Here is a 26,786-nt window from a genome sequence, read left to right as displayed (position 1 = left end):
CCAATGTCAACTGTTCTTGGAATCACGTGGGGAGCTCCGCCCACCCTGCCGCCAGGGCCCCACCCCAGAGACTGATTGAGCTGGCCTGTGGGGTGCGGAGGGAGGCCTAGGTCTCCAGGTGACTCTCATGCACCGACAAGGTACAGATGGGAGCCTCAGAGGCACCACGGACCTTCAGGTTCTGCAGCTGCAGCCTTGGAGACCCTCAGATGGATGATCAAGAGGCGAGGGGCGGCGGCATCTACCTCCAGGGAAGGGTTTGTATTCTGGGTGTTTTAAGGCTTCCAGGATTCAGCCGGATTGAGTGGCCTCTTCCTAAAATTGAAGGATTAGGCTTAAAGCTGCTGTCGAACAGTTAACAAATGTTTCTTCCCAAGGCAGGCAAAAGATTGGGTGGTGGCAAGAATGGGTCTGCCTCGTATCGAAATGGAAATAGGAACAAAATTTCATGTATTTCTTCAACAAATATTTATTGTCCCCACTGTGTTTCAGGCCCTGGTGTGCAACAGTGAACAAGATGACCTGGTTCCCGCCCTCCCATCAGGAGCAGAGATGGGCCTAGAGTGGGAACAGGAGAGTAATTGCAACAACACAGGGCAGGGGAGGTCAGGGAGGGCTTCCTGGAAGAGGTGATGCTAGAGCCACGTCTGTAGGAAAAGGAGTCAGCAGATGAAAAATTGTGAGAAAAATGCTCCAGGCAGAGGGAACAGCATAGCAAAAGGCACTGAGGCAAGAAAACCCAGCCATGGTTCACTTGGGAACAGAGGCTGTTCAGGATTGTTAGAGGGACGATGGGGTCAGGTGCCTGGTCAAAGATGGCCTGGTGTACAGGGGAGGGGCAGAGGGAGCCATCCACTCTGGTCCAGGCAGTAGGGAGTTGCACTGTCTGTAGGAGATTTTTTTTTTATTAATTTTTTAAAAATAAATTTATTTCATTTATTTATTTTTGGCTGTTGGGTCTTTGTTGCTGTGCACGGGCTTTCCCTAGTTGTAGCAAGCGGGGGCTACTCTTTGTTGCAGGGCGCAGGCTTCTCATTGTGGTGGCTTCTCTTGTTGCGAAGCACGGGCTCTAGGTGCACGGGTTTCAGTAGTTGTGGATTGCGGACTCAGTAGTTGTGGCTCGTGGGCTCAGTAGTTATGGCTTGTGGGCTCTAGAGCACAGGCTCAGTAGCTGTGGCACACGGGCTCAGCTGCTTTGCAGCACATGGGATCTTCCTGGACCAGGGCTCCAACCCATGTCCCCTGCATTGGCAGGTGGATTCTTAACCACTGACCCACCAGGGAAGCCCTGTAGGGGATTTTTAATCAATGATAAAACCAATTACGTCTGTTTGCTCTTGGAGCCAGGAATTCCAAAGAGTGTCAGGGGGCTGCATCCACCTGTTACTCACTCTTTGAAGGTGTTTGGACTTTGTGCGGAGAGCAGCAGGCAGCCCCCGAAGGTCCCAGCAGGGTTGTGTCCCTATTTGCCTTATTTTTACTTTCTTTTTTTTTATTATGGAAAGTTCAAAATTTGTAAAAGGGGAGAGAAGAGTACAAACGAATCCTTGAGGACACCGAGGTCCAACAGTTACCAACTCCACCTTTCTTTCTTCTCCCCCCATCTTTTTTATTATGTGTTTATTGATTTTGGTTGGTGTGTTATAAAGGAAATCGCAGGCATATCATTTCATCCATAAAGTTTCAGAATGAATCTCTAACAGATAGACTTAAAAACTAAACCAAAATACCATGATCACACCTACCAAAAGCAACATTCTTAGTGGGTCATTTTAGAATATTTAGGCTAACCTGGAGGGAAGGGGTAAGAGGAGGATTCTTTCCCAGGTGGGGCTAGAAAGAGGAGGTGTCTGACCCCAGGACACCCTGGTTACAGCAGGAGATGGGGGAGGAGAAGTCGGGGTTCTGAGTTGGTGAAGCATGGGGTTCAGGGTTGGACCCGCACATCCAGGTGCCTGGAGAACATCGAGGTGGGGATACAGCAAAGGCCAGTCGGCTCAGAACTGGGGTGGGACCCGGTGAGCTGCTTGAGGCAGTGGTGGGTGATAATGACACAGAGATATAAGTTAAAGCTGTGGTTTCAAGCTGAGGTGGCTGGTAAGGGATGGTGTCAGAAAAGGGGAATTCAGGATGACTTACGGGAGGCCTGATTCCCACAGGATCCAAGGCCAGCAGAGAGATTGCCCTAGGCCTCCCTGTTCTGCCCAAGGCATTTGAGACAACCCACCTCTCTCCACCTCCACTTGGGACCGGCGACCCTCCCACCTCATCACAGCTGTCACTGCTTTGGCCTGTGCCCCTTCGGGCTTTTAAACACACACACACACACACACACACATGCACAGATCCTTTAAACATTTAAGTCAAGTTACACCACTTTGCTGCTCAAACGCTCCAGTGCTCCCAACATCCCTACAATCGCCTGTGAGGCCCTTCATGCTCTGCCTTGCCGCCCATCCTCGTCCTCTGACCTTACTCCCTCCACTCTGGCTCCAGCCACCCTGGCCTCCTCTCGGTCCTGCAAACACATCAGGACCACGCTGGCCTCAGGGCCTTTGCACCTGCTGTTCCCTGTGCCTCCCTCACTTCCTTCAGGTGTCAGTTTTGAGAGACCATTCCTGGTCACCCTGTCTAAAATCAAACCTCACCCCATCCTTGCATCCCCACCTGACTCACTTCATTCTGATGTTCTCCCGGGCAGCACTTGCTAACAACTGAAATGCAATGCATTCACTTGTTTATTTCCCATCCCCACCCCTGAAATAGAGCATAAGCTCTACGAGGGTAGGGACATTGTCTGTTTGACTCGATGCTTTATCCCCACGGCCAGGAAGAGTCATTGCTCATTATATTTGTGGAATGCATAAGTGGGCGTGCTGGCCCCAGAGCCAGGCTCTCCCCCCGCCCCCACTGTGTTCCAGGCGTTCCCCCCTCCATCACCCAGGAAGTACCCAGGGTGTACGGTGGGCGTGCTCAATACCCTTCCCAAGCCAAGCATTGAACTGGCGTCCTTTGAGTAAATCGAATCAGCTCACCACACAGAGCCCACAGTCGCCACCCAGAGGACTCAGAAGAGCAGCAGGAAGATCACTTCAGATGGAATCCAAGTCCTCAAGTGGAGGTCACTTCATCCTCTCCGACTCCTAAGCCCCGATCACTGGCAAGGGCCACACCGTCCACCCAGGCTGGGAGCATGACCTCAGCTCCCCGCTTCCATCTCCTTCCTCCATCAGCCCCACCCTCCACTGAGCCCCTTTCCTCGACCCTCCCGACCTCTGCTCGGGGCTGACCCCTGGGGACCACTTGCCCACTGGCCTGACGGCAGGTTCCTACACCTTTCCAACAAACTCTTACGTTAAATTCTCGAGATTGAATTACCTGGATGGGTTTGTTTACCTGGTTTGTTTAACCTGCCTTGACTCCTTTGATGCAGTAGGAATTACCAATCGCATTTCACAGAGTGGGAAACTGAGGCTGCCGACCTCGATGTGAATTGCCTGAGGTTACATGATGGGAAGACCAGGTCTGTGTGGCCCCATCTTTGCCTCAGTGTGTGCTACTGCCTGTGCTGGGGTCGCAACTGTTTCCCTTCCTTCCTCCCTCCCTCCTTCCCTCCCTCCCTCCTTTCCCCCCTCCCTTCTCTCTCTCTTTCTCTGTCTCTCTCTCTCTTTCTTTTTTTATGGTAGTAAAATACCTTAACATAGGGCTTCCCTGGTGGCGCAGTGGTTGAGAGTCCGCCTGCCGATGCAGGGGACACAGGTTTGTGCCCCGGGAAGATCCCACATGCCATGGAGCGGCTGGGCCCGTGAGCCATGGCTGCTGGGCCTGCGCGTCCAGGGCCTGTGCTCCTCAACGGGAGAGGCCACAACAGTGAGAGGTCTGCGTACCGAAAAAAAAAAAAAAAAACCATAACATAAAATTGACTGTTTTAACCATTTTTGAGTACACTCACGCTGCTGTGCAGCCATCACCAGCGTCCATCTCTGGAACTCTTTTCATCTTTCCAAACTGAGACTCTGTCCCCATTAAACACTGACTCCCCAGCCCCTGGCACCCACCCTTCTACTTTCTCTCTGTGTGAATGTCATGACTCTAGGGACCTCATATAAGTGGAATCACACAGTATTTGTCCTTCTGGGACTGTCTTACTTCACTCAGCGTGACGTCCTCAAGGTCCATCATGTTGTAGCAGTGGTCAGAATTTCCTTCCTTCTGATTTCTTTCTTTAAAACAAGAACATGTTTTTCATGTTCACGTAGCATCATTAATACTGTTATTTACAGTGGACTCCCAAGTGGTGGGGGAGGGGGAGGAGTATTTACCGTTGACACAGTTTACACCGGCCAGCGCAGGGCTCTAGTAAACGCAGACTGATTTCTACTCGGTTTTCATTGTCTTTAAATCCTCTGCAGTCAGGACCCCTCCTTGTTACCCATGTCCCTCGCCACCTGCTCCATCATCCCCCAACTCCGTGCATCACTGGTTATTTATAAATGCCCGTTCATTTATATTAATAATGTAAAAGGGATTAAAAAAAGAACCCCAGAATTGGAGAGTTGATGTCACAATTCCTCAGGGGATCCAGGGAAGGTTTTGTCCTTGAGGTCAGTCTTTGAGAATCCACAGCTCCGTGGCAATCCATGGCTCCTGACAAAGGCAGCTGTCACCGTCCTTGGCCTCTGCACATGCGAGCTTGTGTGTATGTGTGTATATGTCTGTGTGTGTTTCTGTGTGGGTATGCCGGTGTGTGTCTCTGTGTTTGTGTGTATGTGTGCATCTGTGTATGTCTGTGAGTGTGTCTGTGTTGCGTCTGTGTATCTGTGTGTATTTGAGTGTGTCTCTGTGTCCATGTGTCTGTCTGTGTGTGTCCCTGTGTGTCTGTGTGTGTGCACACATGTGTCAGAATGTCCCCAGATCCTGGGGGAACTCTAACTTCCCACGATGCTGACACTTAAGGAGTTCATTTCAGATTCTTGGGAAATGCTATTTGGCCCAGAACCAGGAGAAGAGGAGGAAAGGGGATATTAAGGAAGACAGAAAAAGGAACCCACATTGATTATTTATCAAGTCTGAGGCTCCCCAGTAAAATCAGGTCTGAATCCTTCCACACAGCAGTTATTTCCTCAAAGCATTTGTATTTTCTGGGCTGTTCGGCACCATCCCTCCCAAGTTTCTCATCCACCTGATTGTCCTAAGCATTTGGTTTTCTGGGGGTGAATTTTCTCCTCGTTGGGGCCGCTGAATAGCAGAGGCACAAGTCGCACCCAGGGTCCAGGGTTGTGTGTGGCTTTCCCCGACACCACGTGACCTCAGGAACTGGGCTGTGGACACGGCTCCTTTGGGAGCAGCTCCTGGGTGCCTACTCTGTGCTGGCCTCTGCGAGGTGCAGGAGTGAACCTGACAGGGTCCCTGCTGCCGAGAAACTAAGAATCACAGTTGTCATCGCTCGAGCACCAAGGCTCTCACAATCACATAGGGTCTTTGGTCCACCATCATCACCTCACCATGTGACAACTGGGTGAGATGGATATTATCATCATCCCAGATAAAGGAGGGAGGGAGGTATTCAAAGACAGCACTGTGTGTCCAGCACGGTACTCCCACTCCCTGTGATGGCTCTGTGGGGGACATGCTGTCCTCACAGAGTACAGGAGAATAAGGCCAAGGTTCACGCCACCCCAGTCTGGGGCCCTAAAGGGAGTTGTGACATAAATACGTGTTGAACGGATGGATGGATGAATGGATGGATGGATGGATGATAATGATAAATGAACAAATGGATGGATGGATGATGGATGGATGCATGACTGGATGGTTGGATGGATGCTGGATAGATGAATGAGTGGATTGATGGATGGATGGATGAGAGATTATTCAGCTGAGCTGAGGTTTGAATTCACCAGTTATTTGACCTTGGGGGATCCACAGAAAGCAGAGATTCTCTCCTTCAGAAAAATAAGAATAAATACTTCTTGACAAAGAAGAAAGATGCCGGGGGGGATAAAAACTGAAAACAATTTTTAGCTATTTTGAGATAATGAAATGAAAATGGCACATAAAATCAAATTGAGATATAGGTCTAAATGCAGTATGAAAAAGAAAGAAACACAGCTGGAGAAATCTATCTGCAGCAAGCTTGACCACCATGTTTCTGGGATTCCACAGAATTCACGATTAATTAGGAGATCTCCAGTTGACTTGGAATCAGAGACTTGTCAAGCTGGGCTGACTTTGGAGAACTCCTTGCCCAGGTCCAGCTTGTGTTAGAGGAGCCTGTCTTAGGCCTCATCTTCCATTTCAGAGTCTGCAAGGAAGTTTCCAGCAGTGGCTTGCTCGGGCTCTCCCCTCCCTGAGATGACCCTGCAGAATTCCAAGGGTCTCTGGGGCGATGGGCTATTTCTGGGCCCAGGCTCCGTGTCCATGTTTGGCCTTCAAGGAGCACACTGTGAACTTTCCTGCACCTGCCAAGGTTTCAACCCGCAACCCTCCTGGGAGGGCACTGATTTCCGCCCCCTTCCTCCAAGGAATCAAACAGCAGCTGGGAATGCAGCTCCAGGAGCTGCCAGGAAGTACCCTCCAACCACCACCCTGGGGCAAAAAACCGAAGGGAAGATCTTGAGATATCTCTGACAGGCATTTGTTACCTTTTTGATGCTAAAAAATCATTTCAGATCCAAAAAACAGTCCTTCTCATTGAGAGAAACTTTAGGCAACACTGATAAATTTAAAGAAGATTTAACAAAAATCACCTGAAATTCTGCCGCCCAGAGTTAATGGGTCTGACCACCTGGCTGAGGATCCTTTCAGGTAAGCTCTTGGTGCCTCTGTTTACACAGCTGCCATTTTGCAAAAAAGGGCTCAAGCTGTTCTATAACCTTTCTTAAAAAACAAAACGAAACAAAAAAACCCAACAGTCTGCTGTGAGCCTTGTTCCATGCCAATAAATATGAATTTACATCATCAGTTTAAAAAATATCCATTGTGCCTTTATTTCACTTTATTTATAGTTCATAATTAGTTAGATTATGAACTAATCCCCTATAGATGGACATTTAGGTTGTTTCCAACTTTTCATCCTCACAGTTTGACCATCCCAATAGCAATCTCCTGCAGAATTTCCCCTTCTGCTCCCTTCTATGCAAAGCTAACTCAGAGATGCCTGAAGGAGGGAAGGAGAAAGAGAAGAGAAAAAAGGAGGAGGAGAGGACAGAATAACGGCATTTGGGCTTCTAAAGAGGTTCCCCTGAGGAGCTGAGACGGGAGCCTGGGTGGGCAGTGCCTGGTGAGGGGCTGCTCCAGGCCCAAGGTGGGAAGTTGGGGCCAGAAACCTCAGGCTTGACTCAGCTGCCCTTCCTCAGATCGGAGGGTTCCAGAACCTGGATACCCTAGAGGCATGTGTCCAGCCTATACATCCAAACTGTGTGGAATGTGGAGCTGGGACGATGAGAGAGGCGGCAATGAGATGCTCCCATGAGGTAGTGGGGATCGGGCTACCGACGACTCTGCCGACACCTGCAGAAGCCAGCTGGGGATTACCAGGCATGACAAATATATTCCAACTCTGTCCTCACGCCACCCCCCCCAGCTCCAGCCCTGAGCCAAGTTCTCAGAGCTCATGGCTCCAACACCTGACCTTGCTCAGAGGAGCCCAACGTGCTGCAGGGAAGCTGCCCACAGATAAGCAGAGGTGGATGAAGGGGGAATTTCTTGGGGTCTCCATTCTGAGTCACGTGGGGAGATCCTTAACATGTAGGCAGCGTATCACCACTTAAACACAATTTAAAGACGAGCCACAGGAGAAAATAATTTCATAGCACATATCCAACAATGGCCTTGTGTCTAGAATATATAAAGAGCTCTCAAAATTCAATAATAAGAAAACAAACTACCTGATTTTTTAAAAAAATGAGCAAAAGATCTGAACAGACACCTCACCAAAGAAGATACGTAGGTGGAAGATAAGTATGTGAAAAGATGCTCAATAAACTTCATTAACGATGATTAGTTACAAATTTTAAAAAAGCATTTTCGAGTCCACAATCCATTTGATCATTTCATCAGTTCTGTGAAGTTAGTAGTTGTTGTTATTACTATTATATTATTTTAATAATAGTAATTATTATTATTTTTATTAATTTTAAAAATTTTTATTTATTTTTTGGCTGCATTGGGTCTTTGTAGCTGCATACTGGCTTTCTCTAGTTGCTGCGAGCGGGGGCTACTCTTCGTTGCAGTGCATGGGCTTCTCATTGTGGTGGCTTCTCTTGTTGCAGAGCACAGGCTCTAGGCATGTGGGCTTCAGTAGTTGTGGCTCGCGGGCTCTAGAGCGCAGGCTCAGTAGTTGTGACATATGGGCTTAGTTGCTCCGTGGCATGTGGGATCTTCCAGGTCCAGGGCTCGAACCCGTGTCGCCTGCATTGGCAGGCGGATTCTTAACCACTGCGCCACCAGGGAAGTCCTGTTGTTATTATTATTTTTCCCATTTAATAGTGAAGAACTGGGAGGCTCATGGAGGTTAAAAGACTTACTCAAGGTCAAAACTGAGACTCAAAGTCATGGAACTCTTTCCACTTGGGAGGTCTCTGCATTCTAAGAATGTTCTAGAAGCCAACACTTTGTATCCAATTGGACAAGGGCACACTTCTCTTTTTAAACAAGGAGAGAAGACCACACCCACCCACAAACTCCCACCATCATGGATGGACAGACCAGCTTCATAAGCAGGAGGCCCCTCGGAGTGTACAGTAAACGTGTGGAGGGGGTGACCACTGAATGTCCAACAGCAGTGGCACGCGTAGGCTGGGAAAGCCCACCCTGTGGGCCTTCCAGAGCTGGCGCTTTGCTTCACAGGAAGGCGGGGCGTTGTCCCAGGAGCAGCTGGCTCCTGCCCAGGGTCTAGCACACGGCAGGGAATCTACAGCTTTGGCTTCCTGACTGCGGATCTGAACGGGGGTCCCATTTACTTTGACTTACCTTGAGTGAGAACTCTGTTCCATCCGAGGTGCTGGGCCCTGGTCCTGGCACTGGGGGGCCCTCCAGGGGCACTGCCAGGGTTGGGGGTGTGGTCCTCAGGCTGTAAAAGAACAGAAGGATTGAACATGGCGCTACTCCCCCGCCTTTATCTCCCAATCTCGTCTACCCTCCCCAGTCCTTCTCCCGCTATAGCACTCAGCACAGTGTTTCCCCACCAGAGGCACAAAGTCAACAGAGCAAACTGCTCGGAGGCAGAGAAAGAGTCTAGTTAACTGTATGTCTTTGCTGGGGTAGCAAAGAACCTGGCATAGACCTCAAAGGACTAGGGAAAGGAAAGAAGGGGGATGGGGGGAGAGATTGACACATAAGGACTATCAGGCCTATTTCCTAAGCCGGCTGCCTGGGGGAAGGGCCCAGCCCTCTGTGTATGCTAAGTCCAGGGGTTTCTGGATGTAGATGACAAGAACAACTTCCATCTAGACAACCCCCCAAACAGAGTACTGCACTTGGTGTCATTGTTTCCCATACATGGTTCGGGCTTTCATTCATTCAGCGAATATTTATCGACCGTCTAATAGATGTCAGGCACTTGTATGAGCTCATTTAATTCTCATAACAAGCCTATTTGGTAGGTACCACTGTTATCCCCATTTTCAAGATGAGAAAATTGAGGCACAGAGAGCTCATAAGGGGCAAACCCAGAGAATCTGGTTTCTGAGTCCAAGTTCTTGACCACCACACTCTAGTGCCTCCCGGTAAAGAGACCAAGCCCCTGCCCTCACCTTGCTTATGTTCTATGAGGCAAGACCCCCAAAATCATCCAGTAGATCTATAATGCATTGTTTGGAGAGTGAGTTAAGTGCTAGGAAGAAAAACAAAGTCATTTCTCAGACACTGACTTGCTGTGTGTCTTCTGGCAAATTGCTTCACCACTCTGAGCCTCTGTTTTCTCATCTGCTAAAAGTAGGTCAGTCATTACTCATCTGCCCTATGCACCTGCCTGGGTTGTTGGAAGGATCAAAATGAGCTCACGGACAAGGGAGGCCTTTGTTTTCGTGGTTGAACCAACACCAACCCATGACTCCAGGGAATTTTTCGCCCGAGGGGATTCAGGTCAGCTTGCCTTCTATAGAAAGACATCACTAGACTTCCCGCTGGTATCTTTAGGGGCTAGATGACCCCAAGTCCAATGCGATTCTCAGTGTATCTTTTAAAAAATATTTATTCAGGGCTTCCCTGGTGGCACAGCGGTTGAGAGTCCACCTGCCGATGCAGGGGACACAGGTTCGTGTCCTGGTCTGGGAAGATCCCACATGCCGCGGAGCGGCTGGGCCCATGAGCCATGGCCGCTGAGCCTGCACGTCCGGAGCCTGTGCTCCGCAACAGGAGAGCCCACAACAGTAAGAGGCCCACGTACCGCAAAAAAAAAAAAAAAAAAAAAAAAAATATTTATTTGGTTGCACTGCGTCTTAGTTGAAGCAGGTGGGCTCCTTAGTTGTGGCACGTGGGCTCCTTAGTTGTGGCACATGGGCTCCCTTAGTTGTGGCATGTGTGTGGGATCTAATTCACCAGGGATCGAACCCGGGCCCCCTGCATTGGGAGCACGGAGTTGTAACCACTGCACCACCAGGGAAGTCCCTCTTAGTGTATTTTTAAAGGCAGAGAACAATGCATGCGCTCACCTACTCTTGGGAGGTAGCAGTCACCTGACAGTTACTTCAAGGGCCTTCCCCAAGCACACTACTGAGATGGAACTTTCTGGAATGCTGACCATTAAAAACTCCCCCGTGAGAAGCTCAAACCAAGAGACAGGTGCTGGATGTCCTACATTTGCTCCAGATCTATTTGCAATCCTTCACCACCCTGTTCCATGTCCCAGGAGGCTGGCCTTCCCCTCTGCTCCCCGCTGCCTCCCCAGGTCCCCACTCTGCTGCTGGGTCTGGTTGGGCAGTAGCTGTGCCAGCTCCTAAGGGCCATGCCTTTCCTACAGCCATATCTGGGGTGTGGTGGCTTTGCGGTCACCTCTCTAGGGGTAGGGAGGGTACCTCACCACCCTCCATTGGTTTCCCCTAAGGTTGCCCCAATTAGTCAAGAGTCTCTTCATCACACTCTACACAGTTACCCCACTGGAATGGGCTCTTTCCCACTGGGGCCCGGGCTGAAAACCTCCTGTTAGGGAACATGCCTTCCCAGAATCACGGCAGGGCCGGGTCCCAGTTCTCACTGCCACTCTCACTGCTCGTTAGCCAGATGATGATGGTCATCAAGATCATCACGGGAAGAAGCTAGAAGGACCCTGGGCTTTGGGTGGGTCACTGCATTCCAAGGATGGACTCTAGGCCACCACTGCCAGGGGAGGGCTCCCCCCATTGCCTCTCCTGGCTGGCTGGGTGCCGTCCTCAAAGGCCCCAGGGAGGGTGGAGGTGGGGAGGCCTCCTCCCCTGCTCTACCCAGAAAAGCTCCACTTTTATCCTGCACAAACCAGACTTCTGCACAAAGGTCTGCCCTTTAAGAGTCCTGCTGCTGCAATGAACATTTTGGTACATGACTCTTTTTGAATTATGGTTTTCTCAGGGTATATGCCCAGTGGTGGGATTGCTGGGTCATATGCAGCTCTATTTACAATAGCCAGGACATGGAAGCAACCTAAGTGTCCGTCAACAGATGAATGGATAAAGAAGATGTGGCACATATATACAATGGAATATTACTCAGCCATAAAAAGAAACGAAATTGAGTTATTTGTAGTGAGGTGGATGGGCCTAGAGTCTGTCATACAGAGTGAAGTAAGTCAGAAAGAGAAAAACAAATATCGCATGCTAACACATATATATTGAATCTAAGAAAAAAAAAGAAAGGTCATGAAGAACCTAGGGGTAAGATGGGAATAAAGACACAGACCTACTACAGCATGGACTTGAGGATATGGAGAGGGGGAAGGGTAAGCTGGGACAAAACGAGAGAATGGCATGGACATATATACACTACCAAACATAAAATAGATAGCTAGTGGGAAGCAGCCGCATAACACAGGGAGATCAGATCGGTGCTTTGTGACCACCTAGAGGGGTGGGATAGGGAGGGTGGGAGGGAGGGAGACGCAAGAGGGAAGAGATAAGGGAACATATGTATATGTATAACTGATTCACTTTGTTATAAAGCAGAAACTAACACACCATTGTAAAGCAATTATACTCCAATAAAGATGTTAAAAAAAAAAAAAAGTCCTGCTGCTGAAGAGATGAAAAACAACCCTGTCAGGTGATCAGACTCTGGAGAGCAGCAAGTGGGCGGGAATGGTGCCTCGGCAGCATCGCGGACAGCCATGCTTGAATGAAGGCATCTCAGTCAAAATCTGATTTTACCTTTGGGGAAACTGAGGTCCCACATGGGAGAAGTGAGGTTCATCCTCAGGCGTGAAGCAGGTGCTGCTAAAGGTCAATGTCATCACTGCTTATCAATATGATTCTTCATTGCCAGATTCCGGTTTTCAGAATACCATAACATGCTGTAGGGATCAGATGATAATAGAAAACATCTGCAGAACATTACTATATGGTAAATAAAAGATTCTTTGGGTTTAAAGTAGCTGCTTCCCGGGCCCCAACCCAGAGAGACAAAAAGGGAAATCAGCTCTGTGCTCAGATGGGTTCCTTTTTCCTTTAAGAGTGAATTGAGGCATCAAACCTAAATATAAAAGCTAAAACCATACAACTCTTAGAAGAAAACACAGGGGCAAACCTTCATGACTTTGAATTTGGCAGTGGTTTCTCACATATGACACCAAAAGCACAGGTGGCAAAATAAAAAATAAATTGGACTTCATTAAAATTAACTTTTGGGGATGTGGGGAGGGAAGGATTGGGAGTTTGGGATTAACAGATGCAAACTTGTATGTACAGGATGGATAAACAACAAGGTCCTGTTCTATAGCACAGTGAACTATATTCAATAACCTGTGATAAACCATAATGGAAAAGAATATGAAAAAGAATATATATATATATGTATAACTGAGTCACTTTGCTGGACAGCAGAAATTAACACAACATTGTAAATCAAATATACTTCAATAAAATTTTAAAAATAAAACTAAAAAAAATGATTAACTTTTGTGCATTAAAGGACTTAGCAAGAAATTGAAAAAGCCCACAGAATGGGAGAAAATATTTGCAAATCACATATTTGATAAGGGCCCAGTATGTAAAATATATAAAGAACTCTTACAGCTCAAGAACAGAAAGACAAACAACCCAATTTAAAAATGGGCAAAGGACTTGACATTTTTCCAAAGATATGCAAATCACCAACAAGCACATGAAAAGATGGTCAACATCATCAGTCATCAGGGGAATCTAAATAAAAACCATAATGAGATACCACTTCCCACCCACTAGGACACCCATAGGTTTTTTTTTTTTTTTTTTTTTTGCGGTACGCGGGCCTCTCACTGTTGTGGCCTCTCCCATTGCGGAGCACAGGCTCCGGACGCACAGGCTCAGCAGCCATGGCTCACGGGCCCAGCCACTCCGCGGCAAGTGGGATCTTCCCGGACCAGGGCACGAACCCGCGTCCCCCGCATCGGCAGGCGGACTCTCAACCACTGCGCCACCAGCGAAGCCCCACCCATAGTTTTTTTAAAAAAGGAAAATAACAAGTGTTGGTGAGGATATGGAGAAATTTGAACACTTGTGAATTGCTGGTGAGAATGTAAAATGATTCAGCCGCTGTGGAAACAGTTTGGTGATTCCTCAAAGAACTAAACAGAGAATTACCAAATGGCCCAGCAATTCCATTCCTAGGTAAATACCCAAAAGAATTGAAAACAAATATATGCACATATATGTTCACAGAAGCACAATTCACAATAGTCAAAAGGTGGGAACAACCCAAATGTCCATCAATGGATGAATGGATAAAGAAACTATGGTCCATCCATTCAAAGGACGATCATTTGGCCATCAAAAGGAATGAAGTGCTGATACATGTTACAATGTGGATGAACTTTGAAACCATGCTAAATGAAAGAAGTCAGGCACAAAAGGTCATATATTGTTATGATTCTATTCATATGAAATCCCTAGAAGAGGTAAAACTATAAAGACAAAGAGCAGATTGGTGATTGCCAAGGGCTGGGGGAGAAACTGTTTCATGGGTTGTAGGTTTCCTTTTGAGCTGATGAAAATGTTTTGGAACTAGATAGAGGTGATAGGCAGTCACATGACATTGTGAATAGACTAAATGCCACTGAGTTATTCACTTAAAATGGTTAATTTTATGTTACTTTTTTATCAATTAAAAAAATAGTGAATTAGGGACCTGGGGGTGGAGATGGGGTGATGGCAGATGCCAGGAAGAAAGTTCCCCAGAGGCCATCTCCAAGCTTGAGAAGGGCACAAAGGACTCTTAGAATCCATCCATCCCATTTTATAGATGGGAAAGACAAGCCCAGAGAGGACAGGGACTTGCTCAAGGCCATGAAATGCATGGAAAACCACGCAAGAATTAGAGGTAAGGCTTTAGAACTCAAAGCTGCCACCACACCAAGGTGCCCCATGGGCTCTGGCACCACACCAAGGTGCCATGGTGGGCTGGAGGGGGCCCACAGCCATCGTCAAGGGAGGGAAGTCCAAGTTCGTATTTCTGTCCTGAGTTTGTGAAAGGGACAAAGTCATCAACCAATTGTTATCCAGGCTTATCCATGCCCAAGGCTTCGGATGAGCCCACCCAGGGCCTCGCTCCTTGATCACCAGCCTCCTCCATGGCGCAGTTACAGCTTTAAGAGGAAAACTCCTTAGCCAGCTGTTCTATTTCTGCCCACAGCCTGCATCCCTGGGCTGAGGTCATCAGTTTCCCCACGAGGGCAATGGGAGGAAAGCAAATGTCCTAGAATCAAGGCATTCACTGATCCCCCCTAAGGGACCCGGGAGTGTTCAGTCAAGCCCTGGAAGGTGAGGCCAGCTGAGCCACTGGAGACCTGGGAGGTTCTTTTCTTTTTTAAGTTTTGCTGGCTCAGACCTGTTGGGCAGGTATAAAAGGGAATGGCCAGCCTCTGCTGGGCACCCAGTCTCTTCCAGTGTGGTCTCAGGTAGGTACCATAGAGGATGCTGGGGGAGATGGGAAACGGGGAGGGGGTGCCGTGGAGAAGCCTCCAGAGGAAAAGAGATGTAATGATGAGAGATTTGCAAAGCGGACTAGGGGGCGGGCATTTCTTGAGGGGCTGCAGAGTGGGCACATCATTCAATGCTCCAAGGGATCTGGATCTACGGGGCAGGAGAGAGCTGCCTCGTTCCACGGAGAGACAGGATTTGAACCCAGATCAACCCCACTTCACGGCACCACCCGCCTCCCCCCAGGGGATTGAAGGGATGCTAGAGTCATGCTGGGTTCAATCCCTACCACCCCCTTCCCACACTCTGTAATGCATCTCTCCCCCCTGAGGACCCTTTTAGCTTTTGCATTCCACAAGCTGAATTTTTTCTATGTTTTCTGGCTCATGATTTTGAAAAATGGGTCTTGGTTATCAAAGATGCCTGGAAAAGCAGTTGTCTGGGGGCAGGGGTAGGGGGCAGGAGTGGTTTGGATACAGGGGGCCCTGGAAGGTGGGGTCACAATTGAGCAGGAGGCTGGTGGCCACTGAGAGGGGTGGGACCTAGTGTCAGTGGCCTGCACAGCCCTCAGGCAGTGCCTGGTCCCAGGGGTCTGTGCCCCAGGCCACCAGGCCAGGGCAACAGCCATCACACCTTAGCCTGTGGTTCACAGCAAAACCACCATTAAAAAAAAAAAAAAAGCAAGCAGCCTAATTGGAATAAACAAAGGAGAATTTCTGGCCCTTCCTCCCCCACTAGGACAATTAAAAAGGAACCAGCGTTGAGACAGGAGCAGTTGTTCTGTTTTAATGACAAGCCTAATGCATTTTAAAAAATCTGACCTTGCTGATACTCACATTTTCTTTTCATGTGGATTTTGGTCTCATGTCCCTGGTGACTTCCATCTATGTCAAACAGAACCGCAAAAATGAGACCACAAAAAGGCAATGTTTTGGTGTCATCAGGGACAACAAATGGCAAGAGGAAGTTTATGTCGCACAGTCATATCTTCCAGAAAGGGGGTGGGGGACAACGAGACCACTGAGCTGCCCACGGTGACTTGTGGCAGAGCTGAGTGAGAGCCTGGTCCCCTGGATGCTGGACAAATACTGTCCAAAGCTACCAGCAGAAATGAAGGACTCCCAGCCCCGTGCTCCCCAGAGACGGGACTCAGGAGGGATCAGGTAGGGTTCCTACCCTGGGCTGGGGGGTCTCCAGTGGTAAAACAATTGCATCGTGATGTTCACTACCCTTAACTGAAATGTATCATTTCCTCCCCTTTTTAACACAGTCGTATTAGCAATACCTGTGACTGTCAGCAACGGAAGTCACTGATATTTTCATATCATATTACAATTGTTGCAGAGAGGTCAAAAGATTGTTAATTCTCACGGTTGCTTCAAAACTAAAGTGGTTATTAGACCTGCCGTTAGGAAGCACACCTAGTGCTGTATCATGCATGTTTAATATTGTGTTAATTACATTTCAATGTCATTTGTTTCCTTGGTGATCTTATACAGTTTATTACCTGAATTTATAATTTTGTCCAGTGAGACCACAGACATCACCAGATGGACAAAAAGGTCAGTGGCCCATGAAGGCACAGGACCCCTACCCCCCCCCCCCCCCCCCATACCCCTTCTCTCATTCTTATTTTCTGCAAAATGGACCAGCTTTGGGGTTGGGGAACCCAGGCTCCAATCAGAACTCTAAGCTGGACCCCACAGCGAGATGAGAAGAGGAGAAAGTGTCTGGTTTTGCCTCCATCGCTTGCCTGTCCTGGCTCAGCCTCTTTTGGAAACACCAGGACCCCTGGCAGGAAACACTGGAGCTCCCCAGAGGATACCTTGGTATAGGTATAGGTATAGGTATAGGTCGTGAGACGCTCCATCCCCAGCTGGGTTACTTAAAGGTGGAGGCTGTACCCTTGGCTTGAGAACAGCACTGCTGACAATGGGGCTCAGAACCACATCCTCCCCAAACCTCCAAGAAGTTTCTTCACCCCCAAGACAAACTGCGACGCCCCTGACTTCTCTCTTTGCTACTGAAAGTCCCCAGTCCTCCTCCTTCCTAGTTTGTCTGCATTTGGAAACCAAGAGGTCCAGCCTTGACCCCAGGCTGGCCTCATCTTAAGAGAGGTAACCATTGAACCGGGGGCAATTATTCTGTACCAGGGACTCGCTTAGCATCTGGTAAAGCCTGTGGACCTCTGCTCAGATTAGAGTTTTTAAATGCATAAAATAAACTACGTAGGGTCACAAAGGAAACCAATGGTATTAAAATCCAGTTATCAAAATATTACAAAATCAGTTTGTGATATAGCAATTAAAAGTGTACTTTTTTGTTAGTAGATTTAAATAACAACTTCTAACCGAGGGTCTCATAAGACCATCACTTCAAAGTTGAGACGAGGGTAAGTCATATTTGGAGATGCCTGCTACAATGAAAGGAGAATAGCTGTGATTTCTGTTGGGGACAAGCCACAGCAGTGCTGGTACTACGGTGGCTTGTGGCCTCTGCTCAGACCTTAAGGGAAAATGAAAACCAAGTGGTAATTCTTTTCTCGTTCCAGCTCATGGTTAAAAGTGCATGCTTTAACCTCTCTTGGCCTTCGTCTTCTCCTCCATAAAATGGACTCCCTGATCCCTACCTCACAGCCTTAGTGTGACGGGCATATGGGACCACAGGTGCAGAAGTGTTTTGTGGTGGCTAGGGGTACACAACTCTGAGGAGTTATCAGCTTCTTTCTTATTCTTGGTTACTAAGATCTAATAGCAGCAAGACATTCAAAGTGACATGAGAGAAGCAGCCCCATGTCTCTCCCAGGCATTTGCCCCAGGCCATACAACAGTCTTGGCAAACTATCCTCTCTTTCTCCTCCAGCACCCAGGGAAGTCCTGGTTCCCGCCCGTGGTTCCTTCTTGCTCCTCCCTCAGCCAAGCCACAATGCCCAGTGCATCCAGAGGCGAATGTGGGGATGACGTGGACCCAATGCCCTTCCTGACACCTTCCGAAAAGGAGAGAATAGAAGCCATGAACAAGCCCTATGACATCAAGAGGTCTTGCTGGGTCAAGGATGAGAAGGAGGGCTTCATTTCTGGGGAGATCCAGTCCGAACAGGGCGACCAGGTCACCGTGAAGACGATCACCAACCAGGTGGGAGGGGAATAATCCCCAGGATGAAATTGAGCTTTACAAGTGGTGGACACCCGGGCTCAAGAGGCAAGGTGGCAAAAAGAGCAGATGCCTCCGAGTCCCCTGTGCTGGGTTCAAGTTCAGACTCAATGACACTCAAGCTGTGGGGCCCTAAGCAGGACACTTTCCCTCTCTGAGCTTTGGCTCTCTTACAACAGAGAGTCCAACATGATAGGACAGGAAAGTACTTTGTATGCTCTAAAACAGTGCATGTGTGAGACAGATTATCAGGAGAGTTACTTATCTTTAAAGCCCCAAATTATCTTATCTTTAATTCCCCTTTCATGGGGAATCTATTTTCTAAGAATGAGAAGGAACATCCCACCCATCAGGAGTGGCGCTATGTGCCCGTGATGGCATGAGGAATGCGAGACAGGGCCCCGGGACACCCTGGCCAACCTGAGTGAGCTCTCCAGCGTCATGAGCTACAGATGGTGGCACCAAGCCCTTTGCTGTATTGAGGTGGTGTGCTGGGGCTGGCTTGCCCTGGCTTGTAAGGATCTAACACTAAACATTCGGGGGCTTTGCAACTGGTTGTTAAACCTTTGGCGGCCTGATGTCAGCCATGGTGGAATTGACAAATGGTACAAATCAGGGATTTTTTCTTTTTTTTCCCATGCAGCTGGTTTACTAGCACACCACTCTCTGCTGGTCCACAGTGTTCAGCTACAAGGTGTGACTTGAGAGAGTGGATAGAAATTTTGGTTCATGAAACCCCTCCCCTAGGGCAGACTCCTGGGGAGGCGCTAGACCTTTTGCTTAACGCTTTCAATAACTTGATATAGTAGGATGTATGGACCCTATTTTGCAGAGGATCAAAGAGATTTTAGGTAATTTGCCTACAGTCACAAAGACAGAAAGTGATGAACTCAGATTCAAAGCTTGCCCATGTCAGTGCCCATGACCCCTCTACTGCACCACCTTATCTTCCATGGTTGGGCTGCATCCGGGGAGTGTGAAGTCAATCCTTGGTTAATTTCACAAATAAAAGAACAGAGACATTCCATGATCAGAACTTGCAACGTCTAAGCTTTACTGTGTGCCTCCCCTCCCTTTGAGGGGAGTGGCCACAGAAAGATGAGGCTATAGCTGTGGTAAAGTGGGTTTGAACATGAAAGTCAAGCTTAACTCTCAGGAGAAACATCCTTTTCAGAAAGGCAGGGCACTGCAGTGTTGCCAGGAATGATGGATGATGAGAGTGGAGCCCCAGAGGCCCCAGTTTGGGTGCAATTTAAGGACAACACAACTTCTGTGAGCACCTGCGGTAGACAGGCCATCCAGCCGGGTTTGGGACAGAAAAGACCAGCTCGTGTGGCTCCTGCAATAAAGGCACAGGCTTCCATTTCTCTGCTGGGGCTGTAAGAGAAGAGTTTGCCTGTGGCGAGGACCAGAGATCAGCAACTACCAGAAATGGACTCTGAATGAAACCTAGCCTGACTTACTAGGGGTGTGGTGACCATTACTGGGTGGATTTTCCAGAACTGTCAAGATTTCAAATTATCTGCCTGTTGGACTCATAAATTATTAAAAGTCCCAGAAATCCCAGTAGTGTTTAAGTCTCACATCTCAGGCTTCAGGCAGCTGAAAGATATTTGTTTTCTGGATCACATGTCTTGAGCTTCGGACCCAGACACTGCCATTTAAGAGCTGGCATGAGTTTTCATTTACAGAGGAAAAATTGGGGTGCAGAGCGGGGATGGGATTTGCCTGCTTGTGCACAGGAGCTCCAGACTCTTAATGCTATATTATTTTCACCTTAAAACATCTACTGCTCATCATTGTTGTCTTTTTTTTTGGTCTTGTTTGCTTGCTTGCTTGCTTTCAATTTTATACTTCAAGGTGGTTTGGTGGGAGCAGGGGAATGTCTTTTTATTTTTAATGGGAAAGTTCATTGCTATTTAGAAACCACTACTAATTCTCAAGGCAGAGAGCCAAGAGTCATATCTCTGCAAAGGGTCCCTGGGATCAGTGAGCAAGTTCTGATCAGCTACCAGAATGGACTTGGCTGGAAGAGAAACACAGGTTGGAGGTGCTCTGAATGTAGGGGAGGAACTTCAAGGTCTTTTTACTTGATGCCACTTAAGTTCATATAGTCCTCCCAGCAACCAGCCAAGGAAGCCACTGTCATCCCTACTTCAGAGGGGAGGCAGTTAGGGCTCATATGGCCTTGGAAGTTCTTCCCCATCCCAAGTCAATGAGACATAGCTGGACCAGGAGGTGGACTCACTGATTCCAGCTTTTTGCAGGACACCAGAGAGTGGGTAGTACCCTGTGCCCGATGCCACTGTGGCTGTGACAGTACTATGTCTTAATGCATGTGCTGCTGTGTCTTGACCCCCCAGACGCTCACCATGAAGAAGGATGATATCCAGCAGATGAACCCACCCAAATTCTACCAAGTCAGTGACATGGCCAACATGACCTTCCTGAACGAGGCCAGCGTCCTGGACAACCTACGTCAACGCTACATCAGCATGAGGATCTATGTGAGTGCCAGGGCTGGGCGTGGGGAGGAAGGGGAGGCTGCAGATCTTCTGCCCTCCCCAGCAACCCATACACATATGTCTGGGACAAGGGCAGAGGGACCACGCTTTTGACGTGTTAGAATTTCCACCCCAAGGCTTTGGCATCTCAGTGATGGTACGATCCCCATGGGCAGCTGACACACCCTTTGCTGAGGCTGTCATCCAGAAGTCTTCCTCCTGACCCCACCCCTGCAAACTCTCCAATCAAAACATCATTTTCCCCCTAGTGACTTCATGTGGCCTCAGTAGAGGTCCTTCCCTGTCTGTCCATCCACCCTCCGTCCATCCAATCATCTCTCCTTTCCTTCCTTCCTCCATCCCTCCTTTCTCCTTTCCTTCTAGCCAATTCCATCCAACCATTCATTCATTCAACGAACACTGAGCCCTGTGCTAGGATAAGCAAAGCGGGTTACCATCAGTCTCCCTGACCATCCTGGAAATTCTAAGACTTCCCGAAGGTGCTGGTGGCTAAACTTAAAATGGGATATAAGGAAGTTTTGGTGTTTGCCTCTCTAGATGTCTTTACTAAAAAGGAAAGAGGCTATCCGGTAGGACTAGGTGAGCTGGAGCCTGACTTCAAGGTTAGAGGCTGCTGGGGATTTCCTCTTCTGCGTTTTGGTGACAGCCAAGAGGACTGCCACATGCTTCCCCGCCTTGTCCTCCTCAATACTACTTTAGTTCCAGATTCAGACCCTCAGCAGCACCATAGCCCCATGCAGTGCTGGAGGACTGCACTGGAGCCCTGGAGGCTAGTGGGGCGTCACTGAACCTCAGCCTGGTAAGAGCCACATCTGCCCCTGGCTGAGCCTGGAGCTTTGGCTGAGAATGTCCGTGTGGGCTCAATGGCCAAGCTCAGGGCTGGTGCTTACTCAGGGCCCCCGTGCAGCTGAGCCCTTGCTCCTGTGGGTGGCCACATCATGTCTTTGGGCTAAGGGGCTGCAGGCTCTGTGGAGTGTGGCCTGAGGAACCAGGGCAGGAGTCTTCTCTTAAATCCAAACACCTCAGTTGAACCACTGATTGAAAAACTGGGACAGGCAGGACAGCTCCAAGGTTCCGACTGCTGCCTTCTCGTGTCCCTCCTGCAAGGGTGGCGGGAAACCTCTCCTTTACGTTCTGACCCAAACAGGGACAGAACTAGCTTCTGGTCCACTATCTGCCCCACCCCACCCTGCAGACAGGGCTGGAGGGAAAGAGTGACTCAGTGGCTGGGTCCCGGGATGAGACACAGTGCATCAGCCTCTCAAGTCTTTACGTGGGTTCTCTTCTTCTTCTCTTTGCTCCCCTTTCTTTGGATCACTTTCTATTTAATAAGGTTCCCTTTAAAAACGCAATATATTGCAGCTCTGCTGAGGAGAAACTGGGGGCGGGTATCCCCACTTGGACCAAAATGGAAAGTTTTAAAGTTTACGTGAAAAGAGGGGGCACCAGAGGTCAATGTGAGTGTCCAGCAGGAGAAGTTTGGGACCCATGGATTTGGCCATTTCCTGCCCTCAAATAATTTCTTTCACTACCTCATTGGTTTCTCTGATTTTTAAAAACTGGGATGATTTCCTTTAAAAATTGCCATGGGGTGAAAAGAGAAGGTGGTGTCTCTTCTTAAGAGTAGATCAAACCCAGTTGTCCACCAGTTGGATTGTGTCCACATAGTAAGGACTCCATGACCTCTCATGGAAAATCTCCCCCATATAGTAAGTGGAAAAAGCAAGATATAAAACAGCATCATATATCACTTATATGTGGAACCTAAAATACGACACAAATGAACATACCTATGGAACAGAAACAGATTCACAAACAGAACAGACTTGTGGTTGCCAAGGGGGAGAGGGGGAGGGGAGGGAAGGATTGGGAGTTTGGGATGAGCAGATGCAAATTAATATACATAGGATGGATAAACAACAAGGTCCTACTGTATAGCACAGGGAACTATATTCAATATCCTGTGGTAAACCATAATGGAAAAGAATATGAAAAAGAATATATATATATGTATAACTGAATCACTTTGCTGTACAGCATAAATTAACACAACATTGTAAATTAACTATACTTCAAAAAACTTTTTAATTAAAAAAATAAAAATAAATCAGTATCATAGAATACTATTGCTTGTTTTAAAAACAAGGTGAGGGGATACGAACGTGTCTCTGGATTTGTTTGTATACGTGCATCAAAAACCGTGGAAAGGGGTATTAGAAACCAACACAGAGCTTCCCTGTGGGCGGAGGGGGCGGTCACTGAGCAGCTGGGGGACTTTTTGCTGCGTATTTATCCATACAAATGACTATGTTATGGATTCAGATAATTAAGCCAAAAGAAAATGAAAGAGGTATATATTAAAGAGAAGGCTGGTTTTGTTTACTGAATAAAGACTCAGACATAGGTTTTGCCCCCAGAGAGAACATCACTGTACTTCTCTAGGTTGACAGGATGATCCAGCCAGGATGCTCTGTGATGCGCCAGGATACGGAGGGAAGAGGGCATCAGGAGGGAGGGCCAGCTAACCATCTTCCTTCTCTCCCGCCAGACCTACTCAGGCTTGTTCTGCGTGACAGTCAACCCCTACCGGTGGCTGCCCATCTATGGGGCCCGCGTGGCCAACATGTACAGAGGCAAGAAGCGTACGGAGATGCCACCCCACCTCTTCTCCATTTCAGACGTCGCCTACCACGACATGCTCATGGGTGCGTGCAATGGGGTCCGCTGGGGCTGTCATGGCAGGGCAAGAAAAGTCCCTTTGCCATTGGGGCTCCAGGTGTATTAGACCCATGTGCTACCCAATCCCAACCCTGACCCCTCATCACCCGTTGAAGATTTTTTTAAATATTGCTCGGTGAATGCACTTGCTAAGTATCTGCCCTACCTCACACCCCATCTCATTTAAGCATCACAAAAACATGGGATGCCAAGCTAAATAATGTCCAGAGCTCAAGTCAACCCTTAACCATTCCCTGTGCAATCTTCACCATACAGTACAATGTGATTTTTATTACTATTTCTCTTTATGTTGCTTACGACTAGGCAGCTTCATGGTACGGTGCTTATAGAAACAGAGTGGCTGGTAAATTTTTGGCCCGTTCTGCAAGGATGTGGGCTGCAGAGGCAGGCATGTAGCCTCAGACCCCATGGGATCCTAGGTCTTCGGTGTCTGTGGGCCACTGCAGCCATTCTCCAAGCCAGGTGGGATGCAGGGAGATGCAGACGGTGTGGTTAGGGTGATGCCAAATGTCGAGTTTCTAAGTGTTTTCTAATGACATTGTCCTGTTGACGGTTCCCTCCCTACAGAGCGTGAAAATCAGTCTATGCTAATCACGTAAGTGTCCCTCCTGCCTCTCAGTCTATAGATAAATAATTAGGTTTGTGTCTTACACATGTCAGTAAGCCTTCTTAGAATTAATTGGCGGGACTTTGTATGGAAATCTGCAGGCAGAGAGCGAGTGGGCTTAGCGGGGACGACTAAGGCTACATCCGCTAAACCGAGTGTGGGGGGGTGGGGGCCTCCATGTCCCCAAGTCCCCTTCTGCCTTACCCTGTCTGTCCCTGATGGGTGAGATGTGATGATGCCCAGCCCGTACCTTTCATCGTGTTACTTCTCTGCGGGCAATCTCCTCTTTGTCCTTCACTCGTCTGCTCTCGTTTTCCACCTGCAGCGGAGAATCTGGTGCAGGCAAGACTGAGAACACGAAGAAGGTCATCCAGTACTTTGCCAACATCGGAGGAACTGGCAAACAGTCCTCGGATGGGAAGGTAGGGCCGACTGGGCACAGCTGCTCTCTGGGTTAGGGCCGCTTTACAGATGAGGAGACGAAGGCTTAGAGGGAAGCGACTTGGGTGGGGACCCATAGGGAGAAGGTGGCTGCAGTCCCAGATCTGACCCACTGGATGGACTCTGATACCCCAGGCCACGTTTGCCCCCAGAAGTGCCAATGCTAGAGCCCCTTGTGCTTAGCGGGGGTAGAAAGGGGAATGCCAGCTCCTGGTTAAGCTGCTTCTGCAGGCCCTGGCAGCCCCAGAGCGCAGGGAGCACTAGCTGGGCCAGCAGCAGCTGTAAAAAGCTGACAAAAGGGACTTTCCTGGTGGCGCAGTGGTTACGAGTCTGCCTGCCAATGCAGGGGACACGGGTTCGTGCCCCGGTCCGGGAAGATCCCACATGCCGCGGAGCGGCTGGGCCCGTGAGCCACGGCCGCTGAGCCTGCGCGTCCGGAGCCTGTGCTCCGCAACGGGAGAGGCCTGCGTACCGCAAAAAAAAAAAAAAAAAAAAAAAGCTGACAAAGAGGAAAGGAAGGCTTCGGTGGAAGACCAGGGATGCCCAGGGAAGGGTTTTCAGGTTCACATAGGAATCTCTCCACCAAGAGCAAAAGGAAGAAATAGCAGCTAAGAGTCAAAACCTCTCATCTGGCAGGGGCCCTCCAATGTCAGGGTCTGCAGGGTGATAGTCCTTACTTAGGCGGTGGCCCTCCTCCCAGGTCCCCTCTAGTCCCGCTCTCCCTGCCTCCCCAAGGCTGTGCCCCTCCTGGGTTCCTGGCACACACACCACTGTCATGTGAAAGCCCTGGGTCCCCACGCAGCAGCCGACAGGCCACCCCACCTTGTGTTTCTCTCTGGGTCAGGGGTCCCTAGAGGATCAAATCATCCAGGCAAACCCTGTGCTGGAGGCATTCGGGAACGCCAAGACCACCAGAAACAACAACTCCTCCCGTTTCGTAAGTGTGACAGCGGCAGTGGTGGCCCTGGGGGTGGCAGGACAGGCATTATCACCCCATTCCAAAGAAGGAAATCAGGGCTGATTGAAACTCACCAATGGGATGAGTCAAGTCATGGCATCTCCTTCCCAGAGATTTTTATCCGTCAGGGTCTATATCAACTAGAGTCCAGTTCAGTATTGAAATCCAGGTGCTTGAATGCAGAGATGTGGGTACACAGTGATGGAGGGGCTGAGAAATTAAAACAGGAGAGCCAGAGATTTGCAGTGGCTGGAAGCTGACAACGTCCCGCCCCTGACCAGGGGGACCATGGCTGGCAGGATGTAGGAGAGGCGCTGTCCCCAGGGCACTGGTGGATTCTGAAGCTGGTCTGGTGGGAGCTGGGGTCATAGAAGGAGCTCTGTAGTGCCCCGCCTTTCCCTGCTGAACCCCCATCTCCAGCTGGGGCCTCTCACTGCCTGGGGAAACAGGGCTGGGCAGGGAGGAGGTGGGGGCAGGTGAGTAGAGGTGAGGGCAAAAGGTGATGGAGATACAGAGAGTCCTATTTCCAGGAGAGTTTGTCCTTGGTTCTGCCAAAGGTCAGGGAGAGGGATGTGGTGTCTCTCCATAAGGAGACGTGGTACAGCACCCCCTATATGTGGCTGGTCAAATTCCCACCACTCCTGCCTCAAAGCCGAATTCCAAAGGGCCCCAGCCCCTCCTGTGGGGCACTCGTCTGCCCCACAAGGTCCCAAAGCCGCAGGCTATCCCCAGACCCTAGATTTAGCTCCAACACCCTCCTTCTCTGCCCATCCGAGTGGGAAACCCACAACTCCACATACAGCCGCCTCTGGCTCAGTTACCTTCCTGCAGTGCCCTTAGAATTCGGGGGGCGGGGCGGCCAAACCCGGGTCGCAGGTTGGTCTAGAGCTCCCTCACAACCCTCCCCTCTCCTCCCTGCTCAGGGAAAGTTCATCCGGATCCACTTCGGAACTACAGGCAAGCTGGCCGGAGCTGACATCGAGAGCTGTGAGTCAGGCTGCTTTTGGAGGGTTCTTGGGGCTGGGACCAGCTACACAATGTGTGGGGTACAGCACACAATGAAAACGCGGGGCTCCTTGTTCAAAAAGTGTTAAGAATTTCAAAACAGCAGCAGAGGGACTCAAATGTGGGGTCCTTCTGAACACAGCCTGCCACACCCAGGAGGCCGGCCCTGCCCCCGGGTTCCCCCCCATCAGGAGCCAGCCCCAGCCCAGGCCGTGGGCCTCGGGCAGAAGAAGAGTGGACCCATGACTGGCCATGGCACTGGGCTTTATGGGGAG

At 49.2% G+C, this 26,786-nt stretch overlaps 1 protein-coding gene across 1 annotated transcript in view; it reads left to right on the top strand.

Annotated features, from left to right (window-relative positions):
• The first annotated feature begins 18,062 nt into the window (after nt 1–18,062).
• The window catches only part of LOC114894863 (myosin-16), a 55,892-nt gene continuing 47,168 nt past the window's right edge, over nt 18,063–26,786 (top strand). The window contains exons 1-7 of the mRNA XM_029221966.1: nt 18,063–18,218; nt 20,600–20,743; nt 23,310–23,466; nt 24,068–24,095; nt 24,433–24,529; nt 25,393–25,485; nt 26,430–26,493. Coding sequence (XP_029077799.1) covers nt 18,096–18,218; nt 20,600–20,743; nt 23,310–23,466; nt 24,068–24,095; nt 24,433–24,529; nt 25,393–25,485; nt 26,430–26,493 — 706 coding nt within the window. The 5' untranslated portion in view covers nt 18,063–18,095. The remainder of the gene's footprint in view (nt 18,219–20,599; nt 20,744–23,309; nt 23,467–24,067; nt 24,096–24,432; nt 24,530–25,392; nt 25,486–26,429; nt 26,494–26,786) is intronic.

The sequence above is a fragment of the Monodon monoceros genome, unplaced genomic scaffold, assembly GCF_005190385.1.
Source record: "Monodon monoceros isolate NGI ecotype Baffin Bay Population unplaced genomic scaffold, NGI_Narwhal_1 Super_Scaffold_13, whole genome shotgun sequence".
Taxonomy (NCBI): Eukaryota; Metazoa; Chordata; class Mammalia; order Artiodactyla; family Monodontidae; genus Monodon; species Monodon monoceros.
This window is presented reverse-complemented; position numbering and strand designations above follow the sequence as displayed.